We start from the raw sequence: 25,575 nt of genomic DNA on the forward strand, positions 1-25,575 counted from the left end.
TGGTCCTCTAAATTTCAGCTAATGGGCCAGTCATTCACAAATGTTTTAGCCAAAACAAGCCACACGAGCTTGGGTTGGTCACTTGCCTGATGCTCTGGAGTGGATGTCTGGGGGATTCAGACACTGAACTCGGAGACTCCTGATCCTGTTTCCCGCTGCCTGATGTGTTCCCAGTGCCATCCAAGCCCCACACGCCTCAGGTGAAGCTGAGATGAGAACATTTTGCTGGGTGTCACTGGTAGCAGGGCAGAAAGTTATGGTTGCTTGAGAATTGCTTGGTTATTAGGCTAGAAATTGTTACAGGAAGACTCGTCAATTAGAAGAGTGAGTAATGCCTCTTTCACCATTCACCCTTCCCTTCTGCTTCACAGTGGTTCTGGAATTGTCATCTCTACTCTCTTCTTGTAGGAAAGCTTTCACCATTGTGGAAAAGAAGCCAATAATCCTATTATATCAACAGCAATAGTCCCACTCTGTTTTATATTGGACGTAAAAAGCAGCATCTTATAAATAGGGATTATAAAATAAACATCTCTGTCTTTCTTGGAAATAGGCTGTTTTACTGTAAAGAAATGTCACACTCATTGTAGGGGTATTCAGAAATTGAGATACATATTCCCAATTGGAATTTCAGCTTTACATATCACACTTTTATTCTTCTGTCCTGTAAATTAAGACCACACCAGCATGAAATTATATTTAGCCTTGCACACTAATAACAGCAATTCTTTCTGCTAAATTTTGATAAATACCACTGTTGTGGCATTGCAGAAGATAAAAACCCAGCCTAACAAACCCCAGGATATTTGGGATAAGCTCCAGCTTCTATCAAGGTCAGTGGAAAGATCATTATCGACCCTGCTGAGTGTTGATGACTGTAAAATCAGAATAGGTTGTTATTACAAGTGCCATGGCTGATCTTGTGACCAGCAAAATAAGAGTCCAATTCCCAGTAGGAAAACTGACCAATCACCAGAAGAAAGTGGTCAAAGAGAGAAAAAGATATGACCAAACATAGCTGGGAAGAATTCTCAGATGCCTCAACCTTAATTTCCCTAATTTTGGATCATAAACAGCTGATCACAAGAAGCTGAGAGGACATACCAGGGCCTGAAGCACCCTGAAATCACCCTTCTTAATCATCTGTGACTGGCCAGCATCAAAAAAGGGATGGAGATGCATTTTGGTCTACTTGATGTTTGTGTTTCATGACAAAATTGGAGAGGGAGGGAAAAGTTGAGATGACTGAGTAACAGTCCAACAAACCAGTGTCATTGCAGCGTGTTTGAAGTTGTATTTCTCTGTTCAACAGGAAGCAGAGAGGATGTTCATTCAGGAGCCCTCTCAACAGTGAGAGCAAGGAATGCTCTTTTATGCCATGCCAGGAGGGCAGGGACACAGCAGCATTCAGCCCATTGAACCAGCCCCTGAGTTCCATGTTCTGAGGGACCACCACAGCCCACTGGGACTCTCTTTGGTGGTAAGTGGCTATTTTCTTACTGAAGTGGTTTAAAAGTCAGATCATAGATTATTCTGCAGCCAAGAAGGGAATTAAAGGGTGTATTCTGAAATAAAGGCTGTATTCCACTGGAAGCACAGCAAACTCAAAACTAACTCCTTCCCATCAGAACATGCCTTCCAGAGGAGCTGGCATGCTCCAGCTACACAGATCTCCTGCAGGCTTTGGACTGGTGGCTGCATCAGCCCCACACAATAGAATCCTTTTTAGTGGTGTCACTCCTGATTAACAATGTCAGTTCTCAAGATTCTGATTTTCAGTTGTTGAACTAGACTTCTGCAGTGCACTTCACAGGGGCAAGATTAGACCCTGAAGTAGGGGAAGGCTGAAAAAAAGCCTTTTCTCTTGTCGACTTATCTTTCCCTTCTTTTACCTGGCAAATGGTTGTTTCTTTTCCATGTGATTTATGTGGTTTTTTATTAGGGTGGCTGTATTTTAGTACACTACATTGTAAATTACACCCAAGTATATATGATGGATTTAGTCATTGTGCTATAAATTGTGGTGGATTTTTAAAAGAACACGCCATGGTCGACACAACTACAACATCTGATTTATTTCTAGTGCCAGATTACTGTAACAGTCATCAAAACATTGTCTTGCACAGAGAGTTCATTAGAACATTTCTCAGAATATTCTAGCAAATGTTTGCCTTTCAAAGGCTGCTGTTTTCTACCTATGGTTCTTCAAACCATGTTTACAAAGTAGGGCAGGTTGCAGATAAAGGAAATATGTGTATTCTGTAATGAAAACTTTGCATTAAAAGTGTGGAGGGAAGATTGCAATGTCCAACTGTTCCTATTTGTTGTAGGAAAAGAGGAAAAACTGTGTCCCACATAATCTGAGTGGCTGAGATAAAAATGACAAAAAAGCAAGCTTTTGCTCCTGTAAAAAAAAAATAGACTTGATTACTGCAGGCTTATAAAAAGAATCCAGGACATGAGCAGGGAACTTTTTTAAAAGCCCTCTCCAAATTCTACAACAGTGTTACCAGATTTTCTCATGCACAAAGTGTAAAAAGAAAACACTGAAATTATTAAACAACATAAAGTAGAATATTTGCATATTTATCAGTCTGACATGCTGGTGTCTGTTCTGCAGCTTGTCCTGGTGTCACAGGACAAAAGTGGACACTGAGTATATACATTTGAACAGTTTTTTAGGACTGTGATAAATGTAATGTATCAGTTAGGAAAAAGAATTCTGTCCTGTTATGTTTACCAGCAGGTTATTTCCTGCTGGGAAACAGGAGGAAACAGAAACAGTCTCAGTTCCTATGTTCTCACTAAATGATCTCCTGAAGTAACAGTAACCTGAGTGCCAGGCCATGTTCACCAGTGCACTCTGAGCCACTGCAGCTGCATTGAAAAAAGCTGGATTTTGGATCAGTCAGATCCAGATTTGATGACTGTTCTAATTACTGTATTTGGGAATCCTTAATGAAAGAAGAGTACATGTGTATATGTGTGAGAGAGGGAAAGATGGTCCCTTTGGGATGGTACACAGTGGGAAAGTGCTAAGTGTATTAAATATTCATAGAACAATTAGTATTCAGCTTATCCCACAAGTTCAGATCTGAGTCCAGATCCAGATCTTCCCTAATGGGTGCATTTAACTTTTTGGTTCAAGCCTTATCCTGCCAGTAAGTAACATAATTGACCTCATCCAACCCCAGAACATGCACAACCATGGCTGTGTTTTCCTGTTATTTGTATTGTGGGAAACTGGAGCTGATCCAGAGAAGTCCATGAGAGTGAGAACTAATTGAATTCATTGTCTGCACCAAATACCTTTATTAATAGAATATGAAATAATCTTAAATAATCCCAAAATGTTTTCATAAGCACTTGAATTTATGAAAAATATTCAAAACAGCAATTTTCAGTTATTTGCTAGTATAGATTAGTTTGTAATTTCTTTGATAATACAAATACTCAAGTTGGCAAAATTGTTCAGATTCTTAAACTAACAAATTTGTTACAAATGTTTTCAGGAACTCCTAGAAAATAAATGTTCATTAGTATTTCCAAAAGGCTGAATTTACAGCACTGCATTGCACAACCACATCTGAAATGAATTCTCATAGCAAGAAATCTGAAAAATGAGATGTCCAGTTTAAAAGAAAGATATAAACAAGAAGGGACCTGCTATTAAACCCCCTGGTAGTAACTCTCCACTTGCATTCTAAAGGAAATTTAACTGAGCTGAGCTCTATTTTCAGAGTGTTAAACTGAGGTAAGATAAATCCTGCTATTTCAGTGCTACCAAGGACTGCTACAACAGCCTGTCTTGCCAGTCACCAGGAGGAAAACTTCCAAGAACATGAACTCATTTGCAGGGAAATGGAACACTGAGATAAAACAAGGGCTCCTCACAGCCCAGCCCAGATCACCCACGGCACTGAGCAGATGCCCAGTGCTGTCTGAGCTGCTGTAACAGATCCTTTGATGTTGATATATGACTGAATCAGACAGGTCAGAAGCCAGGAGACAGAATGGAAAAGGACAGACCATGGAAAACATACAAGGCCATCTTCCCACATGTTTGAACGCCAGCAGGCTTGCACAATGGACTTGTTTATTGGCTTCAAATTAGGGTAGTACTTTAGAAGGTTATCAGTGAATGAAAATCTCAGACTGTGAAAGAAACTTTCATTTTTATCTGAACATTTCCCATGAATAATTTACCATAGTTAACAGCTCATCACGGATCTTTGATGTTTCCAAAGCCACAACCCACAGCTGTAGTCCCCAATGAAAAATGGGAGTATACAGCTGCAAGGGTAAAACTGCAAAGTTATGTTTAAGCTAAGGAAGGCATTTCTCTCACAATACCTATTACAGCAGGAGTGTACACTGATCCCAGTGGGAGACTAATGCATCAGCCCCACAGACACTGCTGACTCACAAATGCTCACAGAAATACAATAGCAAAAACAGTCCTGATCCAGAATTCTTAAGGAAGGGAATGTGCATCCTTCCAGTCATTACAGTTTCTACTATTTGATATGCCACATATTAAACTCTGTCCACTTCAAAAGCAGGAACAATGAGCCATGCCCCTGTTGTGCCCTAACTAGATCTATTCTAGAAGAAATGACAGTGATAGGAACAGATTTAGGGAAGGGTCTACATTAATTCTTGAAGTTTGATGTAATGCAAATATATGCAAGTTGGCAAAAAGAAAAAAAAAAGCCAACATGAATTTAGCCTTTGATTCCTGAATGCTCTCATTTATTTATGGCAGAGAGTTAAAGGGCAGATATTGACCCTTATCTGTTTCTCATGGGAAAGAAATAATTTTGGTACAAGTAATCTCTGTCTTCTTTATAAGTCCACCCACTACTGCGCCTTTCATAAGAAATCAACATCCAAATTATTCTTGTAACTTCTTGACTGCAGTTTTCAGTTAAATAATACAGCAGCTCCCTGTCTTGGGAAAAGTGTAACTGTCAGGATATTGAAAATGTATTGAAGACAGCAAACTGAACCTATCTGATTCAATCTCATAAATGAATAACATCTTTGCTAGGCTATCACTGATTCAACTGGAATTTAAGGGCCATCAAGTAAGCTTAGTTTCTGTGTCCTGTATAAAGGGATTTTAGTTTGTCATTATCCAGCACTGCCTGAATGGAATTTATGAACATTCTGTGAAACTGTCAATAGACAAACTTACTCCAGAGCTAGGAACAACTGTCTTTGTGACAGCTTATTGCAACTGTTTCTTTTGCATAATGTTGACAAATAGTTTGATCCAAATATTCATTTTGAATCCCTAAATGATAGGTAGAGTAAGCAGACCCAGGCAGCCTCCCAAATCTCTCCCTTCTCGTTTCTTTTGATGCTAAAGTAAGTTTAATGCTAAACTAAAGTAAGTTTAGTTTACACATGCATCTACCAATTGCTTCTATCTACAAGCTCCACTACATAAACAACATAATCACCTGAACAGCAGCTGAAAGATACCAAAATATCTAAAATCAAAAGCATAATGGCTATTTCCCAAAACCTGCCAGTAAACCTCCATGGTACAGCTGTGTGGGGGCCAACACAATGAATTAGAATAGATTTCATTTTGCACTTCTTGAACCTGTAACAGTCCTGCATTCCTTAGTAGTGCTTAGTCCTTTGCTGTACCTGTTCTGGTCATTAACATAATCTCCATTTTTATCCAAATTTTATGTTGGTTAGTAGTAGTATTTTCATTGCCACCCCACTGAGGCTACTTCTTTATTCCTTATTGTGAGTTACTTTATTCCTTATTCTGAGGCCAGGGCAGAGTGTTACACTCACATGAACATTCTGTATTTGTAATAAGAAGTTTCCCAGGAGCAAACCAAATAAGATTAAACAGGATTATCTGAACATCAATAACAACCAGGGCAGCTCTTCTCTTATATCTCACCCCATTCAGGATTCTCTGTAGCTTCTATTCAACTCTAATGGCAACAGAGAATCAAAAATATGGCTTCTCTCTCAACAGTAAGCACCAGGTACAGAGTTCTGGTCCAAAACTTGAAAACCCCAATCCATGGAAGTATTTGGATTTAAAGTCTCAAAAAAAAAAAAAAGGGGGAGGATAGAATGTTTTCTGCAGCTGAAGTTCAGGCACAAGTAAAAAGGACAGTTCACCTCAGTTCACTATAAATAGAGACTTCTAAGCAAGGACCTATCTGTGGAAAGCAAATTTGGACACCAAAATGTACAAAATGTACAGAATAAAGGACTGATTTAGCAGTAGACCTGCAAAGATGAAAAGCTGGAGACAGTGGTTCATTTGGCACCGCTGGCTGGGAATAGACAGGGAGTCATTTCCCTCCAGTAGCTGCTTGGGTGACACAGATTTCTTCATAACTTCATAGCACCAAGAACCAATAATGCAGGTCTGTCTTTGTTCCTTCATAGTCACAGTCTCCAACTCGGTGTTGCTGAATGGCCTGACAATCATGAGGATGAACAGCCAGCAGAGGAAGGATATTCCTACACACTTGTTAAGACCAGAATGACCAGGTAAAAAATTGTCTTTGAAAAGAGAAGGGTGGATTAATTTTCCCCTGTAGAAGAATACTTCTGTAGAAGCACTTGTGTAAACAAGCTGAAATACTACTTTTTGGAATATGGGAGGCCTCCTCTTGTGTCCAGGTGATCCCCCTTTTGAGGAAAGGGAAGACTCAGAACACTGAACTATGTAACAGCAGTAGCAGTGCTGCTGTGTATACACAGTTTAATACCCACAGGCTTCCTTGTTCCATTTGCAAAACAGAGATGGATTTTACTATCATGACATAGTGTGATGAAGTATATGAAGAACTTTAAATCACTGTGCAATAGATGCAGTATGAAAATATTAGATATTGAATTACTTCATTTCCAGTTCATAGTTTTCTCTTCCCTTGGTGTTACAAGGTAGTGAGGTTTGCTGAGGTTTGCATGGCTAAATCCTGGAAGATACTTGAGAGGATTTTTTTCTTTGGTTAAGTAGAACTCAGTTTGGAGCTTGACATGGCCATTGACTGTTACTGTGACCTCCTTCCCTCCAAGTGGTGTTTAATTCTGAGTGGAGAAAAGTTCCTGTGAACACCTTGTCTGCTGTATTCAGAAAGGTTTGAGTCCATGATCTAGCCAGAGAACAAACTGTTCTTGGGAAAAGCATGAAAGTGTTGCTCACAGGTCTCCTTTGCTATTTCTATAATCCTTTTTTTCTGCTTAATAATCCAGAAGGGTTGGAAATAGAAGAGATAATAGTCTGTCGTGTGGCCATACTGAGAAATCATAGGTAATTTGTTTTACAAAGACATTGTTTGCACTCTTGGCAAGTTAGTATTCCTCCATGGGGCACACTGCACTCATTTAAAAAATTTCAGTTACTCTTTCTTTTTTTTTTTCCCTAAGAGTAATTGGGAAAGACCAGTGTGCTCATTTTTGCCATAGAGAGAACATCATCTGAAATGTTTGTTGAGTGCCACCAGCTCTGCTGTGTAGTGATTGACTGTGCTGGTCAAACACAGCCCTATGTAAGGCCGGTTTGGGGACACATTGCCACATGAACTGGGGTCTGGAAATGCTTCCCTCACCCTGCACTGAGCTGGGAAAGCCGAGCCCATCTGACCAGTCTCTCAGGCCAGTACAAGGTTCCATCAGCTCCTTCTGGCACAACTCTACCCATGAGAAGAGTTTATAGTGCTCAGGATTTGCAGAGACTCTGCTCTTAGTGCTGTGGAGAAGCAGTGAGGAAACTCCTTGTATCATGTTGTGTAGATGTACATGTTAGTCTCAAACAACCTCTGAGCATTAAACTACCATTTTTGATCTTTATGTGGACTTTGACTTGTGTGCAGACACTGGAACTTCTTCCCAGAACCGCTGTGGGCCTTTGAGCAGAGTCCTACCAGCAATACAGCAAAGTGTGATGGAGAGACCATGTTCTGCCTTGCAAGGAATCCTGCTGTCAAGCCATAGCACTCTCTGAAATCAGGGGAAGAAGGCCTTTAAAAAAATATGTATCTTGAAACTGTCACATCTCCAGCCCATCTGCTTTGCCCATCATGGCAGTAATTTATCCAGCATTTTGCCTTACTCATATTCCTTGGAAAATCACTTCTCCGTGCAGAGTGATCAGTTTCTTTTTCAGGGCTCAGCTTGAAGTGCAAGGCTGTAAGCGGGAATATTGGTACTCTGACTCATTCTCTTGGAGGGCTATTTTTATGATTGTTCATGGAACTACATCTTAAAACTCTCAGTTCGTGTTCTTAAATGATTTTCACAGCTTTCTGCTGAGTCGTCTCAGCACAATGGTTTTCCCCTCTAAAGTTAGAGACTTTCTGAGGTTCTCGGGAATGTAACTACTCTCCATCCCTGCAGCTTGTAAAACCAAACTATTGGCTGAGTACCTCCTTCTTTTTCTTCACCTCAGTAAGTGGCTCCAAGTCAGTGCTATTTAAAATTTAATCAGTCTTGTCCTAACAGGATATACTTCTTGAATTTTAGTGGTTTATGTAAAAGATAAGTTAAATTCAGCTACACTAACTGCCTCGTGACAGAACCTTTATCTCTTAATGAGCTCTCATTAGCACAAATTGCCCCTCAATCTCTCACCACTTCCTATCTCCTGCTTTCTTTGCAATCCATTAGCATCCGTTAGCAGCCTCATTTGAACAATTAAACTTTATTGTTTCCAGAAACACACAAGGACCCCCAGGTTCTTCTATTAGGTCTTTGTCTCAGGGACCTGGGAAGGGAGTCACACGGTCCAACTTAGCAGAGGCCAAATTCTACCTACAGTTCATTATCCTCAGGGAAAAATTTACTGAAGATTGTTGATGTGACTGGTAACTCTGGATCACCCTATAAAGGCACTTAAACTAAATGTCTGATGTTAGAGTGCAAGAATCTCCATCCTTTCCTCACACCCGAGGTTCAAGTCTCCCTGGCTAATCTCTGCAGGCACAGAACTGTGCCTTCTCCCTGGCGTTGATTTGCCACGGGTTTGTCTTGTGCTTGTTTATATTCACCATTAATGGCTCAAACTTCCCTAAGTGAGCTGGATGTTCTCACTGGTTCTTATTTGCCTGTGAGTGTTTCAACTACCAGCAGGCAAACTCAAACTCTAAGCCATGACAATGGTCCCCTGAAACTGTGCTCGTGGATTAAAGGCTAGAGTGGCCCTGGAAGCTGATCCCTTCCAAAGGGATGGAGTCCATGGACTCTTAACAGTAATTGTATGGTGTGATGTGAACTGTATTTTCTGAGCTTGTCTGCTGACTGTGTTTAAAGCCCCTTGAGAAGAAACAGATCAGAGGTTTTACAGCTACACAGAGTTTGTGCCCGAACACTAATGGCTACGTTGGCAAGCAGAAGGGACTTGGTCTTTCTTACTCTTTCCTCAAGATACACCATCTTTTCTTTTGACATTTTGATAGATCAGCAGATTCTCATTCCATGTTATATTCCAGGCATGCAGCTGAGTGATGATTAATGTCTATGAAAGTGAAAATACTGCACCTTTATTTCTTATGTCTTTACTGTGTTACATTATATCTTGTTTGATGACATCCGGAACTGGGAAACGTGGCTCCATTCAAGTCAACGGCAAAGCTTCCAGTGACAAAAGTGTCTCATTCATAAAGCTGTAAGCACATCTTATTATTTTTTTGTAACTTTAATTAATTAAATGTTCTCAAGAGTAGTCAGACAGAGCAAAATCTCAACTTCAGCCTTCATCTGATCAGAAGTCTCCATTTTGCTGAAGCTCCACGCAGGTATGAAGTCTTTTTTCTAATATCACATGGCAGAAACAGAGCCTGTTCCTTTCTAAGTGCAGGCTGCCATAGTTTTTCTTACCAACTTGAAAACCATGACGAAAGCAGATCTTTTTTTTACTTATTTTGTGGTTGTTAGGGAATTTTTTTCCCCAAATATTAGTGTTTGGAAATAATATTAATTTCTTTGCTCCTTCTTGTGCATCCCCCAAAGTGGATTTCACCTTACAGGTGTTATGTTCAGTAAGGACTGAATCACTTGCTAGAAATTGGCCATAATCCTTTCGGTTCGTTATTTTCTGCTAATCTTCAAAGCTTTTCCTAAGTTTAACAAGTCGCTGGAGTTATAGGAGATGGCGAATTCATCCCAGACCCGAGGAAATGCCTTTTCAGGCTTTACCCCACTTGCTGACGCAGCTCAGACATCGGAAACGCGAGTTTAAGAACGCGGCGGCGTTCTTAAACTCCGGGGCGAGGGGAGCGGGAGAGACTTCTTAAACTCTTCACCGGGGTCATGCAAACTGGCAGAAAGTCTTTTAACAGCAAAAAGTTCCAAAAAGTCCGGAACAACCGCAGGCTTTGCGCTCCTCCGGCCGCCGGGGAGCGGGGCAGGGACAGCCCGGGGCTCCCCCGACCCGCCGCAGCCGGGACGCGGCGCTGGGAACTCCCGACGGCTGTTGCTCGGAGTTGGTGTTTTTGCGATCCCCGCCGTGAACTTCGCTCACGAGTTGAAAGCTCCCGCGGCCCCCGCGCCCCGCCCGGCCCCGTCCCGGGGCGGCTCCCTTGGCTCGGCGCCGCGCCGGGTCCCGCCTGCCCGGAGCGCGGCGCTGGGCTTTCCGCGCCGCCCGCCCGCAGCTCCGCACCGCAGCCCCATGTCCGCGCTCCCCGCCGGCGCCGACATCAAGCGGGCTCTGGAGAACAGCCCCGAGACCAACATCGAGGATGAGCTGCCCGACGGGCCGCCGCAGCCGCGGCCCAAGAACTACTTGCTCCTCAGCATCCTCTCCTGCTTCTGTCCCGCCTATCCCATCAACATCGTCGCCTTCGTCTTCGCCGTCATGGTGAGTAGAGCCCCGATGGGGGTCCAAGCCGGCTTGACGGGGCGCCCCGCTCTGCCTTGGCCACGGCGTTCCCGGCCGGGGGGGCTGGAGGAGCCGTCCGGGAAAGGGGCATCCAGCCGCCTTTGAACCGCTTGTCCCTGGAGCCTGTGCACAGTGGGGTGAGGCAGCGAGCCTGGGAGCATCAGCAGGCACAGCCAGCGGATCCACCCGAGCTGTCCCACCAGCAGATGGGAAACGTGGAGTGAAAGGCAGTTTCAAACAAGTTTTCACTCTCAGGCTATGTAAGGGAAGCAGGTTTATCCCAGTTAATGGGATTTGTTACATCAAATAAGTTGCACGCTGGATTGGACACAGTGTCTGTGTGTGAAAGTGGCAACTGGGGAACAGAAATCAGATTTGGTTTCTGCTTCAGCTAATCAAATATGATAGGAGCACATTTTTTTCCAGTAAACAGGTTCTTTTATACTATTTACTAGAATATTACAACTATAAAGACTGTTGGTTGTTGGCAAAAGCCCTTATAAATTGAGTATCAAATACACTGAGAGAACAGCCTTACTCCTACAACCTGCAATTGATATGCATATTCCTTAATAATCCAGCAATCCCATTAACTTCAGAAGGATTGTTGGAACAGAACCTCCTTCTCTCAGTGAAAAGTTGCAGAGTCAGATCCAGAGTTTTCTAGTCGTATACATGATCAGTGTTATCAGTAATACTGCAATGTATTTCTGTTGTTTAGGAGCTGAAAAAGGTTTAAAACATGTTGTGTATTTTCATCCTTTTCTCTGACAGGCTGAAAAGGTAAGTACAAATATAGTTGTTTCTTTTTGCAATTAAGTGTAAGAATAGTTAACTATGTCTAAAATATCCTAAAGCACGCTCTTTTAAAACTAGTAAGATTGATCAGAAATCACGTTGCTTAGGCTTGAAAATGACTTAAAGGAGCTATTCCAAAGCCATCTTCCCAACTCTTTTTGTGCAGTTAAGTATTAGCTCCCTTTTTTTCCCCCCTTCTGTGTTTGTTTTCTTTGTTGTTACCTTAACTATACAATGTGATCTTTTCCTTGATTTGGGAAGACTTGGTTCTGCTGGTACCCAGCATCCTTTCTGTCCATGGACACTGAGGGTGCTATATAAAGTAATGAGAGCTGATGATCTGGGGCTGCGAGCGTCTGTTCACTGTGACAGTGCCTTCACCAAGGCACTGGGGCTGCACAGAAGTTATCTGTCAAGGACAGAATTTGGCCTCTAAAGATTTTTGCACCCCATATGGAGAAATCTCCACCCACGGCCTAGTTGAAGTTCACGCAGGCTTTTGGAGTCAGGCATCAGTAACTGTCACCAGGGATATGTAGAAGCCAGGGTGGGAAGAGCACTTCCTGAATGCTAAACAGTCTGTGCAGGTCTCAGCTGCCCACTCCCTTAGAGGGGGAAAAAAACCAGACCAGTGACCTCCACTGTCTGTGAAACCCTTCTGTTTCAACAGCACCTATAACCTGTCCTTTTCCCTAAAAATAACCCATCCAACTTCTTTTCTGATCCCTCTGCCTTTCAGAGCTGCAACCTGTAACTGCTCCATTATCCTCAGCTGCAGGTTCTGCATTTTAGCCTGTGCTGGTTTTATTTCTATTTCTGCTGGGATCTACATCCTCCCTCTTTTTCAGATAGAGTTGCTAAGGGTTAATACTGAGATACAAGAGCAGGTTATTTTCTTTTCCTACAGAAGGTACCTTATAGTCTGCAGAGCTTGCCTGAGATCTTGTGTCAGAGATAAAGGCCCATAGAACCAGAGTTCTCTACAAATTTCCACTTCCTAGAATGGGCCTGAAGGGAAAGTCCTATTGGCTTATAGAGGGGCATGGCTCAGCACCCTGTGTACCTGTGTCATGTCCTCCTTAACTGCTCTAAATTCAGACTGTTTTCACTCTAAAAGTAGAGTCTAGGCTCTAACACACCCCAAAATAAATGACAGATTTGTCTTCAGTCTCTTCTGCTGCCCCATTTACAACTCCAGCACTGGTTTCCTCACTCCTTTCTCACCTTTGGAGGCACAATCCTTACCGTTACAGATCTTACCTCCTTGACTGTATTTTTAGACTAAACCTTTCGCAAGTTCTCCTTATTGCACTAACAACCTTTTCTTGTTCCTTACCTACCTGTTTCTCATGGCAGGGGTCAGAGGACAGCTGGTAGAATGGTCCCTTAATGGCATCAGTAACACACTGTATTGGCATTACAAGAGCAACCCCCTCAAACGAGTCACTGGTCACTTGGAGGTGTGAGGATTGCTCGGCATGTTTAGCAAATGGAGTTCTGTTTTCCTCAGAGACCTGGCCAGAACTCCTGGCTGTAGGATCACTGTTCTCAGTGCTCCTCTATGGTTCCAGCCAGATGCCATCCATTCTGCTTCTTGTTGTTTCCAGCAGCTGTATTTGCATTGCTGTACCATTAGTTGGCTCGCTCTACCCCAGAGGTGCCTCGCTCAGACTTACCCTGTTCTTACATAGGTGAAAGGCATCAGGGGCAGTATTGTGGGGGAGGTACCAAGTCAGGAGCTTATGTGACAGAAGAGACTTCTCTGGTGGCTAGGCAGGGTGTCCCTGAGCTCTTTGGCTCCTTATCTGCAGCGGTGTCTTGTCCCCTATGGTGAACCCAAGGAGCGCTCGGCTGGCAGTGAACTGCCAGTTGTGTCTGCGAGCTGGCTCGTGTGGACTGACTGTGTCTGACTCATGGGATCAGAGCTAGAGGGAGACTGTGGGACAACTCTGAGAAATGAATTGGATATTTCCAATACCAGCACTGAGGTCTGACAGTTGAACATGTTTTGTTGGATTTTCTCAGTATGCCTCGTTCAGTTGTCTTTATTTCAAAGATCTGTATGTCAGACTAGCCATCTAATTCTATAGGGCTTTGGATTTGTAACAGCTTCCAAACAGTCTCTCAAAAGCTATTTCTCACTGATTTTTGCTCCTAACTGCCTCTTTATGTTGACACATTTTTGTTTAATCATTTACATGCTTCAAACAACATATGTGGTCAAGCTGTGACAATCTTGGCTCATCTGCCTCTGAGAGTAACAAGTTCTTTTTCTGCATTTGTCACTGTTGGATTCAGATGCTTTGTCTGTACATGAGTTTCCTTAAGCAGAGACAATGAACAAGGGGGTGGTAGAAGTCATGGGACACCAAAGGATGGAACTTACTTTCTGAGGGAGTCACCTCTTCTAATTGGCATCCTAACAAGCCACATACAGTGTGTTGGCTTTGGTCAGGTCAGTGACTAGCAGAGTGACCAGTGTGCCTGTAGTTAGTAAGTTTATTTCCAAAGTTTATTATTTACACATCTTTTTTTTTAAGTAGCTTGTAGGTACCTGGACATCTAACACTGTGTGGGACAGCCTGTACCTACTTCAGGAATATTAAAGAACAGGGCTCAGCACCTGTTTTTAGGCATTTTTGCATGGCCCTTATCTTTGAAAACTGGCAAGTTTTTCCTCTGCAACAACCTGCAGAACCAACTCCCCTTTCATGTGTCCTGCTCAGCACCTGCCTGTTTTGTTTGCCAAAAAGCAGAGATCAAGCCTGGTTCTGAATTGCTCCCCAAGTCCCCCCTCTTCTTTCTCTTTCCCTGGAAGCTTTCTTACACTGAGGAGTCACCCTGAGTCAGCACGTCTCGCTCTTCCTTAGGACTGAACTAGAGAGTGTCTCGTTTCCAGGCACAGCCAAATAAGGTTCACACAGCCTGGCTTAGAGAGCTTAGAAAATGCTGATCAGAGAACCTCAGTCTGGTCTGCCCAGACTTGTAAGAGAGGTAGAGGAGGGTTTCTGAAGTAATTCAGTGTTCTTTCTGGTTTTGCCATGATCAGTGCTCTGGGAATGTGGAACAGAAAACATATGTAAAAAGGGATTAGAAGTTTATAGCTAATTCATCAAATTTCTGTTCACATGAGGTTAAGTTACTTTATTGTTGAACTGAGAATATATTTTATAAATAGATGTGTGTGAACCTGGTGAAGTCACTGAGATTACTCAAGTAAATTAACAGCTGCAGAACTGTGACTTTAATTTAGTTTATGACTTCATAGGGAGCAAGGTAGCAGAAACCTGAGAAATCAGATGGTATTAGGTTGAAAAGGGCTGAAATTTGTTTCAAAAGTTGGACAAACCACATGTCTCCTACAGATGCTGTATTCTCAATATATACATATTTCCCTTGGAAATAAACAGATGTAATATTTAAGGCTTAAACAGTTAATGTTATCTATGTCTAATGTGCAAAACTGGAAGCTTGACCAGGAACCCTTTGAAGCAGATGGAAGTAAATGAAGTTCAAAAAGCTTTGTGTCAGACCCCAGCCACTCCCCCAAACCTCTTATTTGTTCATGAATGTCATATAAGTTATTTCATTTAATTTAAACCTTTTCATAAGGAAACTTTTGTCTCCTTCCTGTCTCTCCCAAATCCTATTCTGTATTGTTAATGCTGTTTTCCTCCTCTTCATCGTGGATTTGTATTAAAACACCATTATTTATTAAAGTTTGCATAGTGAATTATTTATGCAGTACCTGCAGAAATCACATGGACATTTTCCAGACTTCCTAAATACATTAGTAAAATGGCACAGAACTGCAAACTGGTGCTGTGACATCTTGCTTACAACTCTGTCTCAGTTTTGAGACCTCATGTCTGGGGGACTGAGTTTAGGCTTTTTGCAGGACCACACTGTAAGATGCCATGCAAAGGGAGGGCTTTGATAAGTGTGGAGGACAAAGGCCAGGGGGTCAGTGATGCTTCCCTGTGTTTCCCCCTGTAGCCACAGTCACATCTATGGTTGCTGGCAGAGGCAGGAGGAGGTCAGCCTGCTCCAGACCAAGCCAAGCCATGTTTCTCCTCATACTCCTTTTAATGACCTTCCCAATTGTACTTTAAGAAAACCTAAGAAAGCTCTTCTCCTGTAGCCAGGACTGCTGGAAACAGCAGAGTAGTTTAGGGGAGAAGACTGTGCCAGCCCCCTTTGTAACAGGAGGGGGTATCAGAAGTGACACCGTCCTATGTGACTATGTGCTTGTTCCCCTTTATCATTTCCATCTCTTCCCTTTTCCCCCATTCCATCCTTTCCATCTGCTGGTCAGCCTCAACAAAATTTGACAGCAGAGCAGAGGTATTAGTGATATTCTTTAGGGACATAAAATAGAGAAATGTTTAGGCATGTAGGCTTCCAGGAAGAGAAGAAATGTATCAGTGCTCTCTTTAAGGACAGGAGTGCATCAGCATCTCAGCCTTTCTTAGACACCAGAGAATAAGTACCTGCACTTATCCTTGAGATGCAATTCTAGGAATACAGGCTTCATTGCTTTGGGACTGTCTTGGCAGGACTGATCTTACTGCAGTGCTAACACCAAGAAAGCATCTAAGCCCATTAGCTTTGTGTGCTCACTAATCGACAGAACACACAGATAATGTCCCTAATTATTTTTCTGCTTGGGAGAAATGGCTCTACAGCAATGCTTGGTATCCTCTGATGAACTTCATCCCTTTCCTGCTCGCCACAGTCTCAGATCTTTACTCGAATTAACTGTCGTTCTGTCTTTGCTACAAAAGCTGATTTATAACTGAAACCTGTTCATTATAACGCTTGGTGATACCTTGTGAAGTCATTTTCTAAACACAATCTGAATTCTTCAGTCCACAGAACAGTTCATTTGATCAGGTCCTCATATTTCTCCTCGCACACTTCCCATTTCTGGGATACCTCCTGGAATGATACCTATATGATACTAAAGAACATGCTATGACTAATCTGATTCCCTGAGGAAGGATGCTGAGACGGTGCAAAAGAGCACTCTGATAAAGAACTCTGGACGCGGCGTTCTGGTTTTTTTTACAATAAGTTGTAAATTCTCTGTTTCTCTTCTGCAGGCTTTAAACAGTTATAATCAAGGAGACATAGAAGGATCAAAAAGACTGGGTCGCAATGCCCTCTGGGTTGCTGTTGCATCGATTATCATTGGCCTTGTCATCATTGGCGTCTATTGCGTAGTTCATTTCACAACGGTAAGGAAGCGCTATGAGCTGTTCCCTGGGCATGGGCTCCAGAACAACAGACTAAAGATTGTCAGAACTATCTATTTTTATCTCTTTAGAGGTGCCTGCATGTTTTCCCAAAGAACAATTTTTACGTATTTTACCATTTAGAAAATTCTGTTGTCTGTAGTTAAGCACAAATGAGCAGTGGGTTTTCCAGAAACTCTTGCAGCTCCAATAGGTTTTTCCAATTTTGGCCAGTTGCTTTTTGGTTTTTCTGCTCCTCATTTTCACCATCTGTGAGACCAGCTGCACAGAGATCCTTAGCTTTCAGGTAATAGAGTCCCCAGGTGCTAATTTTCAGTCTCACAATCTGGCCAATTTATCTTTCAACTTTGTAAGGAGAACACGACACTCAATTGCTCTTTTACTGTTTGACAGTAAAACAGGTGACCAACTATATCAAAAGTGACCACAAATGTAATTTTGACTTGGCTCTCTGTGGGGTAAGGCCATTCCTTCTCCTTGCTGTGTTATTGTCCTGCCTTGCTACACCTGCAGCAATAGTGACAAAGCTCAGTGAGTGAATCTCTGTAACACAAGGGTTACCCAGATGGATTATAAGCTTGCTTGAAAAAGAGGACAAATGTAATGAGGCTACTGGTACCATTTCTTAAAATTATGCAACAGATTTTCTCCATAGTACTGTGCAGTTCCCATTAAAATAACCAATTTAAATGAATTTATTATTGGCTGTTTTGAATGGAGAGCCTTTCAATGCACTGTACAAACTTGTGCATAAACTATAAACAGAGATCACCTCATGCACCACTGAAATGCAGACATCTCTGAGGAGTGGAATGGAGTAGCTGATTAAACATGTACAGCATTTTCAGACAAAATTTGAAGTGCACCATGTTGAACTACAGGAAAGTTAGTGGAGATGGAGTCCGGTTCTGTAGGATATTATTAGATGGTGCCACAGAATCTGAACCTTCCTGTATATTCATTAATTTTCTATGCATTTTGCAAAATGAGTCTCTCTGTTTCAGCTTGTGTTCAGTTTGTTCAGCCCTCACAGATTTAAAACCGAGTCACTTCAGGCAGGGGGTGCCAAGTTTTGTAATTGACAGCAGCAGGAAATTCCTCTGAGCGCCTTTACCACCTTACTCATCATTTCTCAGGCAAGGAGAGCAGCTCAATATTTTTTTTTAAAGTAGGAGGAGAGAAGGGCAGCACGGGGAGGTGCCTGGGAACCCTCAGCACACTGCTGGGATATTAATTTCTGTATATAGTTTCTGTAGAGGTCTCTTGGCCTTGAGTTTCTTGAGGGCTCAGGGTTTCCTGGATTCACCCTGTTCTCTGGCTTCCCAGTGTCTTTACTGCTCCCCTTCTCCCTCTCACTTGTCACCCTCTGAAAAGCCTTTGGTTCTAAGGAAGTCTTTGATGGCAATAACAATCTTTTGTCATGAAAATAAGTTAGCAGGAGGACCCAACTGGGCTTTCCACTCTCCGTGCTTACCTGAGTCCCCTTTGTTGCCTTACTTTTGTACATTTATATTTTATACTTATTTTGGTGTGCCACTGGTGTGAATGTATTGCACACTCCATGCAGTTATGTCACATCCATTTGTACCTTGTTCATGATTATTTGCTAACAGCCATTTTGCCTCTGCTGAAATGAAGTGATTGTAAATTAATTCTATGCCAACTTTAATATATGTTTCAGTATTAGTAAGAGAGCACAAAATACCCTTAATACAGTAATACAACAGATTTATTTGATTACCATTAAGCAGAGATTTAATGTTTCCATGACTACACATGCATTTTCCCTGAAAGTTAATTCTGACTTCAGTGATATGTATGAAAATCTTGACCTTCCAGGATGCATTACTGTGTGTTTTATCCACATGAAATTCATCAGCTACCACAGCAGCCAGTTGCTCCTGCTGACATTCCTTTTGGTCTTCCAAGGATAACAAGTCTCACTGCAAATTACCCTTGGGAGAACCCCTTGGTATTCTCCTACCATATTCTTAGGTATCTTGCCTTAGAGCTTGTTGTTTACCATCCGACCATCCCATTTCTAATCTGTGTTAGTACTTTATCTGTTCTCCCAGAACTGCTACAGCTTCTCACGGGGGTGTCACTCGAGTGCATAAACTCTTCATAAATTCATACATCTAAGTAGCTAATTCTGATTTATCCACGGCCCTGCTGCCAGTATCAAAGATACCAGGTGTAATGAGAACTTGAGTTCTTCCACAGCATCCCAGGTCAGAGCTTCTGGAAGGCAACAAAACTGAGGCATCCAAGTCAGGTTGGCAGGAGGGAATCTCTACTAGTTGTTACACAACTTTTCCTCTTGGTACAGGAACTTGGGTCAGGCTCAGCCAGGAGAAGAACATCAAGTCAGGGGTGTCAAGGGTAGGAATGGTGGGCGCTGCAGAGAAAGGATGTGCAAGGAATTCCTGCTTTGAACAAACAGCAACATTATACCCCAAATAACACCCCCAAATGTACCTAATAACACTGGCAGACTTGAGAAGAGGAAGACCCTTTCACTTTTCAGAAAATCCCTACCTCCAGGCATCCCTGAGTGCCTTCTTTGGCTTATTCAGTCCCAGAGTAACAGTAGCACAGGAATAACAGCAGTCAACACCTACGTCTGTACGGAAGAAACAGCCTTGACTTTTCATGTTGAAGCTTTACTTGGTGCTAAGTCAACTCAGGGCTTCTCCTGCTGCCTTGGAGAGCCTCGTTTGTCTTGAACATTGGCATGTTATCTTTAGCAAACATATATTAAGATCTATAGTGATACCTATATATACAATATCCTGGAACAGGGCCCACCCAACATTTGGGAACCATCTGCCTTCTGCAGTCATGACCCTGAATGTAGGGAAGGGGAAGCCATCATTTGCATCACTGGAATTAACAGCTCAGCAATAAAACTTGTCTTGATCAGTCTAAACAGTGTTCCTCATTATGCTGAGGAATCTCTGAGTGCAGAGCTGTGGTGTGTGCCAAATCAGGGCTGTCCCTCATTCCACACTAGGCCAAATTTATTCTCACTCCATTCTTCATACACTTTCACCCCTCCAGTCAGCTTCTCCTGCGCTCCTGCCTTGCCAGTCCTGAACACTGAATTACATTTCCACTGCCTTGTTCAGATGTAACTGAAGCCAGTATTTGTGTCACCAGCGAGTCTGGCCCTGCATATGTGCCTTAGGCATGTTGTCCATCAAGAGCTGCAGTGAGAAAAGGGACATATTTGCCTTCCATAAGGAGGCATCACTGTGAAGTGAAACAGTGCAGAGCTGTGTGCCATAGCCTGGCTGGCCTTGGTCTGCTGCAGCATGCCTGGATAGAGAGGGAATGGCAAGATAGCTGATGACAGGTGAGGCATCCTGAGTCCTGCCTCTAATTCTGATGTCCTTGTCTTAAGAAAGATGTGGTGCACACACATACACGAAAGAAAGGAAAAAAAGAGAAGGGCAGTTCCTTTGGCTGTTTGTGACATGTCATTGTCAGAGGTGGGATGCTGCAAAGGTGGCTGTTTGCTCCAACCCACTGCTGCTGTTCTTATGATCCTTCATGAAGCCTGCCAGTAACCTTTCCACTGACTTGGGTACTCTTGGAGTCAGCCTTCCTGTCTCTGAGTATTTTGTTCAGCAAAAGGTAATAATTTGTCAGTCAATGAGGGCTCTCAAGTCATTCACAGTCTGTGTTTTCAGAGTAGCCTTGAAATTTTTGAAGCAGATTCAAAACTCTGTTTTGTTTTGGTTTTTGATGACACAGGACACAAAGTGCCTTTGGATTTCATTTGAGTTCCACTGGCAGAGTTTAGGGAAACAAAATCCTGGGCTGGATCCTCCTTTATGTAAGTGAAGGAGACCCCAGGGATCCCAAACCCTTTTCTTAACTGGATCTCAACAGTCACGTTCTACTTCATGCTACCATGGGAATTATGGATTCTTATCCCATTCCCGGGTTTGCTACATAACCTGTGAATAGTCTGGAACAATATTCAGCTTCTCACAGGAGATTTTTAGACTCATATTTAGCCTATCTCTAGTGTCTGAGTGACACCTTACAATGCTGTTCAGGGCAGAACTAGAGTTCACATGAGTTTTGCCACCCAGTTGACCCACAAGGCTTGTTATATAAAGCCCAAGTCTTCTGTGCCCCTCTCTAGTGACTCTCTGCAAGTGGGAGTGAGTCAAATAGAAATGCAAAGAATGAGTGAGAGGTTTTAGAGTGAAGACTCAAGCTTTTCTGTAGAGCTCTGACTGACACAGAGACTGTTTTGATCCAAGAAAGGGCAGCCAAAGCAGGGATGGAATGCAAGAAACTCCTGCCAGTGGACCAGCGTGGGAGACTTTTCTAACTCACATCAAGTGTTCAGTATCTTTGTTTATCTTGAACCCAGGGCCACAGGCATGGTAGAGCTATCCTCTGATAATAACTTATGTGAGAAGGGTACTCATGTTTGAGTTCAGAATTTTATGAAAACCATTATGATATTTTAATGCTTTTGTAGAGGAGCCTGAACTTCTGACCCCTTCTTTAATCTCACTCGATCTAGAACTTGACCTCAGAAATACCACTTGTCAGCATGGCTTTGAAGGAAGACAGAGACAGCCAGGCTGTGTGGAAAGCACCAGCTTGTACTGCTTCATAACCAGAAGGGTCTTAAATCAAGCATAGGTGCAGTAATGCAGCATTGGTAATTCTGGGTAGAAGGAAAAGGAATAAGGATTTAGACTGGGCACCAGCAACAGATGTATACATACAGAGTAATGCAGTTTTCTTACTAAGTTATAAATACTCCTTCAGGAGGAAAAGGCATGCAACATTATTTTTAATGTCTCTGCTGTCCCCTTCCTGAGGCTCTCAGAAGCCTTTGCAACCAGTCACTAAGTGACTGCCTGTCTTTCAGAAGGCCAGCATGAGGACAGGAATTTACATGCCAGCCTCCAGATCCTTACATTACAATCCTGTCCTCTGTACCTTACCATAAAAAAACCCAAACCCAAGTCAAGGAATACAACTTGCCTTGTGCTGCAGGGATGGACCTGCCAGTAACTGATAGAACTCGAAGTCTGAAGTCAGGGCATTCCTGTTCTTTTACCTACATTAATTCTTGGTGTCCATCCAGCCAGTGAGCTTATCCTCCTGCTTTTCTATTGGTAAGGGCTCTCACTGATTATCTCTTTATGCCTACCTCATTTTACTGGATTTGTAAAAGTAGAAGAGCCTAAAGTCCTCTATCTGTCTATTGAAGAGTTCAGTCAGGTTGAAGGCTGAGCAGTGGCAGGCACGTGCAGATGCACAGGGGCACTGTGACCACACCAGCCTCGTTTCCTTAGCAAACCACATTAGAAATCCTGGTCCAGCTGTTTCATCTGCACATGCAGGAAATGTTCCCACAATGGCTTCTGCCCACTGGAGTCTTGAGTAGCATCCAGGAGACAATCAGCAAAGGAGTTAATGCTGTCTGAAGGATATATTTATTGTGTAGAACCTCGTGTCCCAAATCCCTCTGTAAGGAACTGCTAAGCATGGCTGCTTGATGGAGGAGATATCTCAGAGTCTGGCAAAGAGCCCACAATCCAGGGACAAGCCAGTGAGGTCTGTACATCCCTGGGTAATGTCTGAGACCTTCCCTCTACCCAAAAATGTGAGGGAAGCTCTCAGCTCCTTCCTCTCCTAAAGCAGATGCACAAGAGAGGTGACCCAGTTTAAAATGTCTGTCACTTATTGCTGTTGTATTTACCAAGTTCTCTATTATTGGCAGTGTTGTTCTTGCCTGACTCTTTTATGTACCACTCCAAGAAGCACAGATGCTGTTCACCTCATGAAACTTTCAAATAAGAGCTCATTTCCTGGCAATGAAAGGTCCTAACTTGCATTGATTCAGGTAACCCAGTTTAAAAATTCAGTTCAGATTGACAGATGACCAATACCATTAGAAACTCAGCTCTTTGATTCAAACCTGTATTGAACCACTAATCTAGAGGGATGTTTGTTAAGAGAACAAGTACCACTAATGTGGCATAATGTATCCATTAGGTCTGCAGAATTAATAATTTAAATTCACAGGGCAAACCCTCTGTCTTTTCCTCCTCTAAACATACTTATTTCTGTGTCCTTGCAGCATGCTATCTGAAGACCAGGACTGCACTCTGAGGATATGAACATGTAAACCTCTGGAGGGGGAAAAAGAAGAGATGGAAACCATTCCAGACTGTTAGCTTTGACCCTACAAGTCTGCAGAGGCATGTTGCTGGTGAATGAACTGATAGTCCAGTTAGTTAATCAGCATGGCGTGACCAGGTTTTCAAAATCATTTATTTATAAGAAATCTCAGTATAAAGCAGCATTTTCTCTTTCACCCTAACGTATAATGAGATCTTGCCCTAAAAATAATCCCTTTCTTTCTCATTTCCCTGGAATGTATGCTGGATCCATGATGTTTGGCTGACCCCAGCCAGCCAAAGCCAACACATCCAGACTGTTTATAGTGCACGATGTAAGATCTGATGCACAGCCCACTGAAGTAGAAGAACTCCTGTTACATCTGGTGGGTTTTGGATCAGGCCATGAAGGATTTTTTTATTACTTTAAAATAGTCTCAACACAATTGTAACCATGGGTTAGTGATTTTATCCTGCTACGTGATTTTATAATGCCGTGGGTGTACTCTGACTCAGCAGCTGCTTTCTTCTGTCATGCTCAGCTTTTAGATCTTTATCTTGGATTTTTAACCACCTGGGACCGATTCCAATCACTTGATTATTAAGAGAGACTCTTCTTCCATAGCATCTGTATTTTTCTTAATGATTTATTTTTGTTTTGTTGTCTTTCATTGTTGCTCTCCCTTGACTTAGCTCCAGTCCTGCATTAAAGTTGCACTGATCATATTTTCCTCTTTAAACTACATGTATGTAAAAAGTTCCTATTTTTTTTATCTGACAAAAGATCTTCTTTTAAAATAGATGTTCTTCTTCATCCCTTTGTTGTTGTTCCTCTAGCAAGTCTCACAGTTTCATTGTGTTCTACTTTGTTCATGTCTTTTTTGTTTAGCTCATCCTTTCATCTTGCTACAACTACTCTATATATCACTGCAGTTAGAGGTGGACAGACTTTTGCACCCTTCCCCACTTACAGTCACTCTTCCTGATCCTAAGATACCACGCAGTGAACAGCCTTAGGTTCCAGAACTGGTGGCCTCTAAATTACTGCAGTTTCTTGATACATTATGAAAATTAAGCATGGGACAACTGGTTTTATTAGCTGAAAACTGTTTCATAGAATACATTTGTTTTGTCACACAAATATTCCGTGTTAGAAGGAGTAAGTTCTGGTGAGCATTAAGACATGGCTACATCTTCAGTGGCTGTTGCTCTGTTTTCTTTATTATTATACCTTCAAGCAAGTTGTGCCAACTTACACTCCCTGTCCTTGCACTAACATCAATCTGGAGTGACTAACCAGAAACCTGGAGAGTTCTGCAGGTGCAGGTGAGAGAAGAATCATCTGACAGGAGTACAACTACCTATTAAAAAAAAAAAATCCCCCAGAAACCTTTACCTGTTAAAGTGTATGCCTGGAAGTAGCATGTATTTTCTGTGCCTTGATATTTTACTTTCAATGTGCTTTTTTGCTTTTCTTCCTGCCAAATTCTGTTTTTCATTGAAGTCAGTGAAGCATCTTCTATCCTGAGTTACTGCACTATAAAACTTCAGGAGCACTGGTGAAGTCAGTTGATTTATTCAGCATTTAACTGATCGAATTTGTCCACGTGGGAATCTTGCCACTGATTTTGATGATCCCAAGAATTGGCTGTTCTGTGAACTCCTCTTTGGTTCTTGAACACTATTTCAATGGTCTGATATGTCTTGTGGGACTTTTAGTAGCTTGCGTTATTATCAGATATGATAGAAATGTCATTGACAAGTGGAATAAAAATACTTTTAATTCATGTCCATTCTGGTATGTGGGAAGTGATTTTCCTAAGCTTGGTTGCCTCTTCTGTTTGAAAGAGTAATATCCCTTTTTTTCTAACCCCTTGGACAGTTTCAAGATAAAATGAAAGGAGGAAGATTTCTGGCCTACATGATAGCACACAGCCAGTCTGCCACAGCTAGTACACTCAGGAGTTGCTAGAGGTCAGGAAATGCTCAAATACCAGCAAGGTGAGCTCTTTGCTTCATTTTCAAAATAGCATCCAGAAAGAGTGTTGAGGCCTTTTCAAAATGGTCCCTCAGTGGTTTCTGAGGGACTTTACTGCCATGAGGGGAAAGTGGTCAAAGGAGGTCACCAAAGGAGGTCTCTCAGCAGGTTACAGAGTCAGATCTCCACCACCTCGAGTTGCTGGTATCAAAGCAAACCCCACTGCATTGCTGCAGAGACACTTTTCTCCATCAGCATATGAAAAAATCAAAGCGTGCATAAAAAGTTTGATCCTTCTGCAGAATATTAAACCCCATTACTGTAAACTAAACCACAGCTGGTGGTGTGAGAGGGGAGGACGATTTCCAAAGTTATGTGGGCACTAGAGGATAGGGATAGGCAACTTGAAGTATTTTTTGAAAGTGCCCAACGAGGACTGAGATCAATAGGAGCTAGACACCCGACTTGCTCAGAGGCTTTTGAAAACCATACTGGAAATCTAACTTGCATATTGATGCTCATAAATAT

At 42.3% G+C, this 25,575-nt stretch overlaps 1 protein-coding gene across 1 annotated transcript; it reads left to right on the forward strand.

Moving 5' to 3' along the window:
* The first annotated feature begins 10,251 nt into the window (after window positions 1-10,251).
* On the forward strand, window positions 10,252-24,856 carry TMEM233 (transmembrane protein 233). The gene is made up of 3 exons (XM_064674726.1): window positions 10,252-10,840; window positions 16,762-16,896; window positions 23,030-24,856. Exons 1-3 carry the CDS (start codon window positions 10,652-10,654, stop codon window positions 23,039-23,041), a joined length of 336 nt encoding a protein of 111 aa, XP_064530796.1. The 5' UTR covers window positions 10,252-10,651; the 3' UTR covers window positions 23,042-24,856.
* Window positions 24,857-25,575: the final 719 nt, after the last annotated feature.

The sequence above is a fragment of the Pseudopipra pipra genome, chromosome 18, assembly GCF_036250125.1.
Source record: "Pseudopipra pipra isolate bDixPip1 chromosome 18, bDixPip1.hap1, whole genome shotgun sequence".
Classification (NCBI taxonomy): Eukaryota; Metazoa; Chordata; class Aves; order Passeriformes; family Pipridae; genus Pseudopipra; species Pseudopipra pipra.